Raw genomic sequence first — 13,471 nt, 5'->3', positions numbered from 1 at the left:
TTACGAGTTGACAATTATAATATTCGATTTTTTTTTTACATATTCATCGACTATAATAATTTTGATTATATAAAATGATGCATACATTTTACTATATATTAAATAGTTGGTATACATATGAAAGGCGCAGGGAAAGTATTGCACAAATGAATAGTAAGAGAATATAATATTTTAATAATATTGTAATATTTTAATCAAAGGTGACAAGTAATGCTCATTGTTAAAGGGATATGAGTCGTAGAATAAAATCGAGGTCCCATTAGCGATCGAGTGAACTATGCAGAATAAAATAAGGAGTCATTAAAATTTTACTTTATAATTCATCCGTAATTTACAAGGGAGTTTTCCTCCATCCTAATCACACGGTGTTATCATCGATGTTATTAAACTTTTCATTCAAATTGGAATGCAAAAATTACATAATTCATAATTGCGATAAAGAACAACGTAAATACGAATATACATAATTATAATATAGTGAGTTGCACAACGAAGGACAGAATAGTCCAAAATCCTAATTTTAGTGATGCGAAAAGGAGAACAAAATTTTCGTATAAAAATTATTTTTGATATAAAAATATATCACAGCCATACTCGGGTAATTTGAAAATCTATTTAACAACTTACTTTCGGTTTTTTTTTTTTTTTCTGAAACAGGAAAAGATCACGATTTTCTAGTAGTTACTCTCACTCCTTTCAAGAAAATTCATGTTTTCGAGAAAGTCTTAGTCACATTTTTTTTAGCTCTTAACCAACATCACCTGTCAACGTTATAGAGTAGCAAGAAGAAATTCGCGATTCGCCTGACATTGAAGTTGATAAAGTGATGCGCAGCTTGGACCCACGAGTACGGAAAAAGTAATTAAGAGAGAGTTAAAAAAAGGAAATATCCTAAAGTGACGTAGTTACGTAATTACAAAGATATCGAATGTTCAATAAAGTGGAATTCTTAAGGCAAGTTCAATTGTCAGTGGGGTATTGATCAATATGGTATTGGATGTTTGCGAGTACTAGAACTCACCAATATATCATATATATGTATACACGTGCAGGTAGGATGTGCACAGAGCCATACACGCATCATTTAAATCTGATTGTAAACGTATCCGAATGGTCGCTTCGTCAAAGGGAAGAGGCTTAAGCGCTTTCGTTCTCCTTTATATAGCAGATGATAAATATATAAAAATCCACTTTCCGCTTCGTTTGACTTTTCGCTTTCGCTTCGAAAAGTTCCATACAGACGTTAATGTCATTTCTTTTTTTCACTTTGCAATTGTCGCCTTAGACGTTTCACTAAAAGCATTGCGTTTGCTTTTTAAGAATTTCGATTTGACTCAATTCTTAGAGAATCATTATTCAAAATATTCCATGCTCGCCTTAAGCCCACGGGATAGATACGTTATTTCAATGTACCTTTATCACAAGTTTTAAACGCAGGACCAGTCACGTGTTTCAGATAATAGCGGCGGGAAGTACAAATATCATTAGGAAAGCGTGCAAAAAGATCATTTGTAGTACCAGCATTTATAGTTTCGAAACTTTTCAGAAGCGAGATTTAATGGCGGTAAGTCTATAATTGTGGGGTTAATGCTGATCTATGAGAATGACTGGCTCCTGTGGAATGGAGGCAGACACGGACATTGTATAACCGCAATATTTTCTCATTATAGCGTCTTGCATTTTCATGGTAACGAGGACATTGTTATCGTATTATTTCCGCTTCTTGGAAATTTTTTTTAATTTTTTTTTTCATTTTAATAAAAAAGCGAAAAAAGCTAACGTTTCTCTTGGCTTCGGAATTGCCTTGGCTCCTGTATTGTGTCATATAATTGCCTGGCTGGGTATATGACACATTTCTTTCACATGCCGTCCATATACATCCTGAGCTAGTCTCTTTGTAATTTAACCTTTAATTGGATACTAGATATCTGGTAAACGTACTAAAGATATAATGGAAACTGGCTGTTTAATTGTTTCAATCAAAGAGTTTATTTTAATTGCCTTTAAACTGCATTAGATTCAATTTCCGTTCCATGTGAAATGCATGGATTTGTATCGACCATAATACAGACTGGCGATGAAGTTCGTGGATGAACATTTGAAACGTGGTAAAATTGGGGCCCCCGCATTGCGGATTTAAACCCGCACTAGTTACGTTACTGCTACTGTCGTCGCACCCAAATTAGCTGATGTAGCCAGACTTGCCATGCCGCATCGCCATATTCCTTCTCATCGTAAATACCATATCCTGGTAAGGAATTTTAAAGAAATTTTATACGGCTATCAAGTGGATCGTACTACAGAATTTTTTTTACGTGACCTTGAACCATTTAAAGTTTTTGATTCGCTTGACACCGACGTTACGTCATTGTACGGAGACTATAAAGAAAATTCTGCGACAAAGTTACTCCGCTACATTCACCTTGCAATTTCCTTCAGTCGGTCTTTCTAGCTCACGAGACTCTTGCGCCTGAGGTCACCTCGTTTCGAAAGGTCACCTCTAGGAACGAAAGAAAAAGGTAATTTTCGAGAATTTTTTTCAGGAAAACACTATTGGAATTATCGGGTTGGGTTTTTTTCTAGTTAAAAATATACACTTTTAAGAATGTTTTGAATTATTTTTTATTTAAAATATATTGCAAATTAACGGAGTATTTAAGTCGTCTACGAAGTACCGTAAAAAAATCTGCCATAGCGGTACCCAGTGGCGTTTCGTCAAAAATCATCTAAAACAAAAAATCAAACAGGATATTAAAATAGATACTATTATCTTGTCGTTGTCATAGCCGATTGAAAAAATATCGATTTTTGACAAAATTACGGACGGTTGAACTCAATGTAACCATTTTCATGTAAAAATTCGTTCGTATTTTGCCAAAAAAAAAAAAAAAACTAAAAATCGGGAAAAAAATCCTGACAAAGACTAGATAATTATGTATACAATGAGCACAAAAAATTCAAGTTAATCAGTTCAGTGGTTTCCGAGATATTTTAGGTACCGGTTTGAAAAACGTTGTTTTGAGAAAAATGCGTTTGAAAATTTTTCGATGGATAAATCATGAAATTTGTTCAACTTACACATAGTCATCGATAGTCATCGGTCCATAATATAGGTTCTCCGAAGTGGAAGGTACGCCCATATCGTCTAAATTTTGTTGTCGAAGCCGTAATCGCCCTTCTTTTGTTTGTTCTTGCGCACGTACTTCGGCTTGCGCTATACGGTGGTCATCTTCACATGCAGCGTACAGGTGTGCGTTCGGTCCAACAGAAATTCCCATCACGTTCATTATTTGTAATAATGACACGGCTCCATTATTGAATATGCACGCTGCTGTGTACGCAGCAATTTCAATAATTCTAGCCCCGCTGTGCATTGTTTTTGGAGCTATCTTCCAAACCAATTGGTTGAAACTTTCGTTGCTGTTCTGCGTATAGCCATCAACAGAGCGCTCCAATAACGTGTCCTTACTGAGGTCTTCGTATATCGATTTGATAACCTTCAAAACCGATTCCGGTAATGCCGAATAATCGTGATGAAAATCACGCAGTTCCCCTTTAGCTTTTGCTTTTGCTTGCACCACGACTTGGAGCTTCCGGGGCAATATTCATGTTGAGGCTTGCTGTCTGTGGAACTGTAATGATAACAAGTTGCCCATATCGCTTTCTTCATATTATCCTTAGAATCAGTGTGTCTTCGAATAGCTAAGCCATAGTAGATGCTCAGCTTGTCTATCATTTTTGCAGTCAATTTGTTTCTGCCGCCGATACCTGGATTTTTTTTTTCATGCATTCTCGAAGACAGCTTCCCATGCGCTTTTGCACGTGACCCACGCACTCTTTTTTTATAATTGGAGTCTCGCCGTACGGTTTCGCATTTATTATTCCTATATATGTTTTTGACTCACCATCCCCGATGTAATTAATATATTTCACTGCATGCTTTTCGACAAATCTTGCAAACATTTCCTTCATAACGTCAACTTCCATCTTGCTTGCCGATCCTTCATGATTCGCCAGGCAATTTCCTTCGTGTTCAACTTTCCATTCATAATATTGCTCAGTATTAGTGCATTTACTCCAATATTTACATGCAGAGCAAAAACTAGACTTCAGTATTACGTCTAAAACTTTTCCTCAGAAATGGCCAATCAGAGCCGCGACGCCGAATAATGAAGTAAAACTGCATTTTCCCCAGGTGACGTCACCTGCAACAGTCAGTTCTGTACCATCATTACTCGGATCGTCTTTACGTGTTTCTCCTTGTTTTTCCTTGACAGCTTGTCTTAACAACAGCTCAGAAACACTCGAAGCAGCTGTACGAATATTCTTCACTATTATATCGTACGTTTCTTGAACCAGCGGCGGAAAATTCATGAGGCCACAAAACCTTTTTGTCCCAGTCCAACCAATCCCCAGTACACACATTACAAAACAGAAGCGTGCATTTATTTCATAAGCCGTATGAATATAAGGGCACGAAGGTATGCAGGTCGGCTGGCATGATGAACACGAAACTAAAATTCTGAATCCCAGCCCTCGGATGCTTTCTGATTTAAACTGCACGTCACTTTCACACGTTTTGCATTTCACGCATTCTGACAAAGCAGAAAAAACCGTTACAAAATTCAAAATTCGATACCCGATACCTGGGTCTTCTGGCACTGGAACGTCTCGTGCAGGCTTCAATGTTTTGGCATTGGCACTAACATTCGATTCCGTTCTTTCCGCGTCGTATCCATTTTTAGGCGGTATTTTCTTTCTTTTGCGATCTTTCCGCAATTCACTCGATTTGTGACTTTCTCGAGAACCTTTACTCCTTTACATCTTTACTTCTGAATACTTTATTCACAAACGAAGGCTTCGATACTTGCTCTATGGCACAGCTACACGGACGGATAGCTACTGACGAACCACGCTAAGTTCTTGTCAGGATAACTTATGTTTAGAATATTGAACCCAGGCAGCCTATGCAGGACGAATAAAATACTGTTATAAAAAAGAACAATGGGCCCGAGCACAATAAGACCAAAGTGACGGTCAGGCTGTGCTACCTGTATGACCCGACGTGGCGCGGCGCCGGTCCAACGAACACATATACTATTTGGGCTATAACCTATGTCATTTTTTGGAATTTTTACTACAATTTTTCACCAGACATTCTTAACACTAGATTTCCCAAGGAAGTCATTTTGACTGCTTTTTAATTTCAATTAGAAAAACAATTATGTATATAATGACACAATTTTTTAGAATTTTGTGACTTTTTGTACAACATATAAATGCGTTTATTAATAATTGTAGTTACCTTCCCCCTCCTTCATTTCCGGTACATATATATGTGTTATACCTATATTGCCCAAAAGCAGTCATTTTGACTACTTGGGAAATCTTAAATAATCAAATGAATCTTATTATTGAATTAAGTAAATTTCTTATATGACCAGTTCGGCTCTGTATTGAAATAACAGTTTTCATTTTTTTTCGATTATCGTCACATAATAACATACAAGTACATGATAAATTGTCGATTTGGGCGTATACTTGATAAGTTGCAGTTGCTCAATAAGCTAATGTAGTACTTGTTATTCGAATCTTTATGCAGCGATACTTGTTCTAACAAGTTGTTTATTTTATTTCTTTTGCGCCCAAAATTCATGAAAGAAATGTCGAATAGAAGTGAGTTATTGGAAATAATATAAAAAATATTAAAAATTAATTTTAAACAAATTTCTTTACACATTAGTTATTGTTTCACAATGCAGTCATTTTAACTGCTTTGGGCAATATAGGTATATACTAAGTTTCAGTCTTTCTAGTGTTAACATATAAACCTTGAAGAAAATGTAAAAATTGAAAAATCAATTTTTCGGACCCTGCCAGGTGTATATTCCCCCTTATTCGACTTTATAAAATTTCAATAAACATTTTGAACGTTCGACAGGTGTCGTTACTGCGTTCAGAAAGCAATGGATGACTTTACTCTTTGTAAAGAGTGTCTACTTTCACTGATTTTTTAAGTTTTCTCAAACTTCTTTATAGCGTGTTTATACTTTGGTCTGGTAGTTGGTTTTCCTTAGCAATAGGCACGTGGCAATAGGAGGATAAAGCGAGTGTCGTACGCGGCAGTGCAGTGATCAATAATTACGCTCTGCCGCGTCTACGATGGCCAATACGCATGCTCCATCTGTACTATTTGTAACCGATGTTTTGCGACGAAGCATCGCTCAAGTTTTTATTAGTGTGGGCAGAAGTAAAATTTGAAACTTTACTTTCACGTTTTGCAGTATTTACTATTATTCACGAATATTCCTTTTTAATCGTATCGATGTATTAACCTGAGGATTGAAGTTACTCCGCACTCTGTCGGCGAGTTCGCTAAGTTAGCTATGTGCCTAAGTCACTCGAGTAATGTCTTCTTTTATTTTGCACAAGGATAACACGATGTATCTGCATTTTATTTTTAGCTTCTGTAGAATTTCTGGTTACAATTATTATTATATTTTTGACAAATGGACGAAAGTTATGAGAGGTACGTTTGTCATAAACGATTCCTATACGCGATGTAAAGTATAATAGACCTACAAGAAGAACCTTTAAAGGCTCAGCAAAATGTTTTATTTGTCAAAGTACTTTTTCGTCTAGGCATCTTAGACTTTTTATTGAAATTTCAGACAGGTGATTGTAACCCTGTAAACTTTCTTTTTCTTGTCGACACTTAAAATATATCTTTTATAGAATTCTTGGAATAAAGATATGTCATATTGTTCGTCTACGTGTAAAAGATATTTTAGAACTCTCTCCCCATAAGATTTTTATGCACACTGTACAAAGTTTTTTGTCATAAATGACACGATAACATTGCATGCTATAGTAATCAGCACCGCTTTCGGTGTTAATCGGACTTTATATTTAACCCCATTGCTACAACAATAGGTATGTATTCATTTAAAACATCCAAGTGCTCATTAAGATCGCACTAGTTGATGTACTAACAATATATTACTTTTCGACAATTTATGTATTAAATTAGTATTTTCAATCCAATTAGTGGTGAAATTGAAGGTCATAGTCATTGCAGTATTAGAGTAGTGGAACTTTTAATGTAATTTTCTACATTTGGTGTAATATACATTGATTTATATTGCAATGATTAGTGTAATTATTGACACTAAATTTTGGGATTAGGCACGTTTTTAAATCGACCGCCGATTTCTTAAACAGTCAACAATTCTCCAAGTCCCGTCATTTTCCTTGTGTACTGACAATAGCTGATAAAAAATCTGTGCGTATCCGATCGTGAGTAATGGATGCGTAATAACGGGTAATATTATTTTATTGTATTTAGAGCAACATGTTTTTATTCACTTATTTGCTATTAACGTAGCCTTTGAAGTTTCGCAATCAGTAACAAACCTCCAGAGAATTTGATGCTAAATTGTCTACTGAAATCTGGTCTTTCATTAGCTTGAGTTCATGCAATTGAATTTTTTGTTATACATACTTTTTATGCTGCTATTAAGCACTAGCTCAATCAAATTTCCCGCAACGTCATGCCACGTATAAGTGACTGAACAATTATTTGAAATTGGCTGAAAGTCATAGGTATTTAAAAAGGTAAACTAGAAGATATTTTCGTAATGTGCTAATAATTTAACGTAACGACTCTAAAATATTTATGTATTTAATAATTTTATAATTATGTACATTAGATGAATATTTTTTGTATTTATAATGATAAAAGTCAAAGCAAGATGAAATATGTTTATTTTCACTTGATGCAAATACTGTAAAGCAGATGTGTAGGTACCATGTTGAAAGTAAAATATTTTTGAATTGTGATCCAAAACCCACTTGACAATACCTCAGAAATCTCACAGAAAATTCCATATAAATCCGTATTGTTACCTCTCAGCCATTTCTCAAAGATCCCTTTTCAGCCAGCATCCAGGCCATGGGACGGATTAAGTCACGTATCCATGCAAGAAAAATTTCAAAGTAAAATGAGTCGACTAAAAAATCCACAATAACATAGAATTGATCCTCAAGAGTTCAAATCCGAGGTAGCGCGTGCAAACAAGCAGAAGATGGCGCTGTAGCCGCTAATGACGAGACGATGATAATGATAATAATGAGGTTCTTCGACAGTCTCTTTCTAAATGACCTACAAAAGACGAGCCGATAAGTTCGTCGATCTATAAAAGAGATGGCGATTTTCATTGTGTACGTGGATTAAAGAATCCCACTGCGATGCCTCGAGTCAATAAGATTTCCGTGTCGCATCCCCGTGCCTATATCGTCGCCATATGATCCGGCCTCGTTCACTCGATATCTTGTGAAACAAACTGTAGCTTGATGTAGTCCGAGAGGGTGGAAAATGGCGGTGTTTGCGCATGCCCCAACGGCATTTCCCCTCGTGACGCGAGAACGCCGATTTTCAGGGATGACTTCAGTGCCTGCGTTCAGGCTGTGCGAGAAGACGAGTCCTGTCGACGGATTCGGCATGAGGATCATGAGCGCGCGTACATGCGTTACCCTTGCCAGCTGATTGTGTCGAGATATTTATGATGCTTTGACGCATACGTATCGTTTGGTCAGGAATGGTTTATCAATTATGTGAACGGTAAATAGCTCATATGTGAAATGGTTCTTGTGCTCGGGTTCCATGTTAGCTTGTGTTACATTTGCGAAAATAACGGGTGAATCGAATTTAATGATTGTCTGACATTGTGCGATCCAGCTGCTTTCACGTTCTAAGTACCAGTTGATCACGATTCTTCTTCTGTGGTGTGATTTAACACGATATAGAATCACGTTGAGTTATGTACGATAAGGGACATCACAGTTTTTAGACATCGTGATTTTCACTGATCTAACCCTGGCAACGCCTCGATTACGATATGCTATGGATAGTAGAGGTATGATTGGTGAATTTATCGTTTTCCTTGGCTTATTTGTCTATACAAGTTGGATTGTTCGTTCATTCGTTGATTGTTATACAACTGTATTTCAAATACTTCTACTTGTGTAGCATCGGCGAGTATCGATTTCATGTGTTTACCGTCTTCAGTCATTGTGCTATATTCACTTGAGAATTTAGAAGGGTTTTGGTAGTGTGCGTCATTAATTACTGTACCTCATTTATCCGCAAATTTTTCCGCAATACAATAGTTATATTTATAATTTGATTGCACGCTGCCCATGTACATATATACTTAACGTTTTCATTTGTGATACTTTTTTTTAGTTGTCCTAACACATGGATTCAGTATTTTGAAATGAAAGTTTAATTTTTACTTAACACGTCAGGCTTTATTTGATCATCGTATCAATATACGCATTTTAATTTCGTTTACGATGCGCTCAGAAGTATGATTAAAAAAATATATATCACCAGAAACACTTTTGCGATCTGGCTTAAAAACCCACAAGCAAATGAACACCTCGAGAAATGTCTTCAGTGAATGGATGCCACTGTTAAAAAAATCACTATATATAGACGTAATTTACGTGACACATCGATTTACTAGGGCATGTCACTGGTGTAGTTGCCCTACTAGGCAAACTAACTGTGAAGAATAGTCTCATGGCAAATCTTTATTTCGCGCTAATTGAAATTAATAGCTTGCTCTTTAGGTTAGGTAATAGAAATATATCACGTACGCAGGTTACCTTGTCCACTGGTCACCTTAAATCCGTTGGAATACTGTTATTATTATAATTTCCCTTTAGCTACATCATGGTCGTCTAATTAATAAATTCAAATTATTTCTGCTGACTGAATTGATATGGTTTAAGGATTTGATTGAATTATACAAGAATAGATGGTGGAATAATTATTGCGGTTTCACGTATCATCGTAATACTGTTTACTATTGATATTTGCCTATAGAACGTTAACTAAACTCAGTCAGTGTCCTTAATCAATGTGGTATACGTTATCTAGTGAATATACATATACAGGTATTGCTAATAAGTGTATACTCAACATGCGTCCTATTGTGATGTACGCAGATACGAGAAAATGTTGAGTATTGACGTTCGTTTATTTTATCATTTTTTCCCTATGATACAAATTATTTCCTCTTGTTTTCTGCACGATGGTCTGATTCAGCTAAATTGACATTTTGTTATCTATATATTTGAAATGTGATACGAGAGGTCCAAGTATAGATTATTATTAGGATCAATATTTTGAAAGTTAATTAAACTGGTATTTTCATAGGATTGTCGTTTTTATTTCCTTTTCATGTGCAAGAGCGAGTCACCTAGATTCTGTGACACTAAAAGGTTACTATGTGCAATGGCGTAAGTGCGGAACTAGTAGGATATTTTTATCGAGTACTTGAACGTTATCATAGAGGCTTCCATCGTACGAGACTGCACATCGATATTGATATGCTGTGAAATAACATTTTTTAAACAGTTCTCAGGTGGATGTCTCATTAAATTTTTATTCGAAATTTAATAAATAAGTGAAGAAGCTAATCTTAATGGAATGAAAACACAGAAGAAGTAACGAGGAAATTCTTAATAGTTAATGAGTTTGATCTTTCAGTCCTGATTTTTCTTGTCACTTAACAAAAATTTTAATCTTCGTTATTTGAGGTTTGCAATACATTTCTGCATATCTATAGCTTCATTTATAAGGTTATTGGAACTTTGAAGAACTTTGGCCTTTCGATATTACAGTGCGTTATTCAAACTCAATTTTGTAGTTAAATCTAAATTGCTTATGAGAACGTAATATGTATTTGCATTCAGAATATAGGACATTTTATACGTACACGTGTATAAAATTCGTGACGTATACTGACATATAGTAAAATAACTTTTCTATACTTTATACTCCCATGATGAAATTCGTAATTTGATTAAAGCAGGAAAGGTCAAAGTTAACAGTTGCGGAGACAGTAGTTACACACACGGATAAAAATAAGGTTAGAATTTCGTGCACAAAAGGCTTGAAATCTGAGTATTCAATCTCCGAATTGTATGACACGTGCAAACACATGAAGATTATGGCAATCATTCATATATGAACGAAATAAGTAATCAAGTCATACTTAATGCATAAGTTAGTATATTTCTGAGTCGCTATCATACACTATATGTATTCCATGATATACAGCGAAGCTCCATTTTTTCCTGCGTACGAATGCAGATGGATTCCGTATACATACTTTTTTTACAGTTATATCTATGTTCAAGCATGAATGGCTTTGACTAATAATTAAAATGAGCATCATTGAATACGCGAATGATTCAATTATTATTCCGTTTGAAGAAATATCACTTAGCTTGGGGCATACAGTTGCGATCGTGCTTTGTTAGCAAACTTATTACAGATTTGCTTTCATATATTTCATAATGCACAAAATTTAATATGCGATCATTCAAATTTGTTTCATGAAACTATAATTTGCTAGTTTTTATGTAATTATTAAATCTATACGTAAAACAATATCACGCATGTACCTTTCGTGATGAAACTTTAACGAAACTATAGGAACGTCATTACGTCATTTTACTTAAAAAATAAAAATGAAACAATTCACCAGTAATTTGAATGCTCGCGCATACAAAATTTTTTTTATTACAAAGAACAAATATCTATTGTATGCACGTACATAAAGTATAGTATCAGTTTTCGTTTCAATTCTATGTTTAACTTGAATCAGAGCATATTTTCTTTTCACATTGATTCTTTCTTATAAAACATGGTTAATCCCATTGTTACATTACGTTTAGAAAAAGTGTACAATGAAAGAAGAAGAGTCGTTTGGCAAATTGAACAACAGTCTTGACATTATTTATATCTGAGAACCATGTTGGTTATGACTCTAATGGGGAAGATGTCGCAACATTCAATATCGTTCGTGATGATTTTTCGTGCGTGATACCAATCAGTGAACAAACATGAGACACGAAAACGGTTAGAGGTTAGGTACTAACGAAGTACCTTACTACGGACGAGGTGATGAAAATGAAGACGAAGAAGAAAGGGTGGAGAATCTAAGCAGAGGATGAGCGGATTCTTCAATTCGTTGAAGAGCCTCGCGTCAGGAGCCGCGAATGCTGCATCCAAGTATCAGGAGCAGGAAGGTAAAAATTGTAACCCAAACATCAGTATACGTATACAGGAAGCAAAATTTATGCATTCGTTGAATTTTGAAGATTTTAACAAAAATCTTTGTAGATATTTATTCGATGATGATTTTGTGATTTAGCATGATTATTATTTTTAGTAAAAAAATTTTGATCTTTCTTCATGATTTTTATGTTATACTTACACTGCCTGACTGAATTATTTTTTATTGCACGCATACTTGGTTTAACTCTGAGGTAAATTGCGTTGTTCGGTTCGCGATGAACTGTTAATTGTTTGCTGGGAATATATTCATAAGTGCTAATAATTTACGGAATCGTAACCCTCCATTTTACTTGTAAGCTTTGCTTTTGGTCCACATCTCATTTCCAACTCTGTCGTTGTCAAGTAGTAACGTTTCTTCACATATGGATACCTACTTGCGTTTATGAGAAGGTTAATTTCCATCATTAAGAATTTTATTTCTAGTTTATGTGCCCTGATTGCCACGCTTCGACTTGGACCTTGTTTTCCTCAATGCAACGAAAGTTCGTTTTTCTTTAATGCCGATACTAAATACTATTCATAGCCTAGACATCGATAAATCCCCGTGGGCTATCTGGAATCTGGCATTTGTGAAAGGCTCGTATTACCTGTTTGTCCGTTTGCATTTATATTTGTCAAGCATTGCCTTTTTCTTTGCATATAAAATATCACTTGCAAAGGTTCTACGTGAAATCTAATAATTAATACTGGACCTTCTGTTGACGACGGGCAACAGGCTTACAGACTCACAGGATCTGCTTTTGGTTCACTTAGTATTCTATTATTCATCCATCGAATAGCTTCATGGGCGGATATTTTCAGTTTGTACCTTCGATAATGGAAAAAAAACTCTTATGCAACTATATCTTGTAGCTCCATAGCTCTTATGCAGTATTTTAATGTCTTTACGTATTTTAGAACTTGTAGTCAGGTATTTTTTTTTAATTTAACGTTTGTTCTTTTTTTTTTATTAAGAATTTTTAATTCTCACGTTTAAGTCTTTTTGGTTAGTAATTTTAATGATTAATCATTCTTTGAGCTACTGCTTAGCTATTAGAATCTTCTGGGCATAAGGTTCGTAAGTACATGCTTATATGAAATAAATTTACATTATTTGCCACTTAGATAAGTATACCAGGCAATGGTAACGTGAATGTCATTGATGTTTAATTTAGTTTATATACCGTACCATAAATTTTAACATATGATGGTTCTTTGATTAGTCTTTTGATAGTATTATAAATGGTTTTCGTTCAGATTGTATTGCCACGAGCAGTGATTATCGTTGACTTTATTTATTAAATTTTACGATTACTTTCAAATCTACGTAGAACATGTATC

At 35.1% G+C, this 13,471-nt stretch overlaps 1 protein-coding gene across 8 annotated transcripts in view; it reads left to right on the top strand.

The window, feature by feature from the left end:
* The window catches only part of LOC107271044, a 36,286-nt gene that overhangs the window by 8,471 nt on the left and 14,344 nt on the right, over positions 1–13,471 (top strand). The window contains exons 1-2 of one of the 8 annotated variants that reach the window (XM_015746642.2): positions 8,435–8,620; positions 11,749–12,102. The exons of 3 other annotated variants lie outside the window; for them this stretch is intronic. In XM_015746642.2, coding sequence (XP_015602128.1) covers positions 12,024–12,102 — 79 coding nt within the window. In that variant the 5' untranslated portion in view covers positions 8,435–8,620; positions 11,749–12,023. Of the gene's footprint in view, positions 1–8,434; positions 8,916–11,748; positions 12,103–12,322; positions 12,343–13,471 lie in introns of those variants that run through there. 4 more of the 8 variants (XM_025088675.1, XM_015746625.2, XM_015746647.2 and 1 more) reach the window with 4 other exon arrangements.

Source organism: Cephus cinctus, unplaced genomic scaffold, assembly GCF_000341935.2.
Source record: "Cephus cinctus unplaced genomic scaffold, Ccin1 Ccin1_scaffold0080, whole genome shotgun sequence".
NCBI lineage: Eukaryota > Metazoa > Arthropoda > Insecta > Hymenoptera > Cephidae > Cephus > Cephus cinctus.
This window is presented reverse-complemented; position numbering and strand designations above follow the sequence as displayed.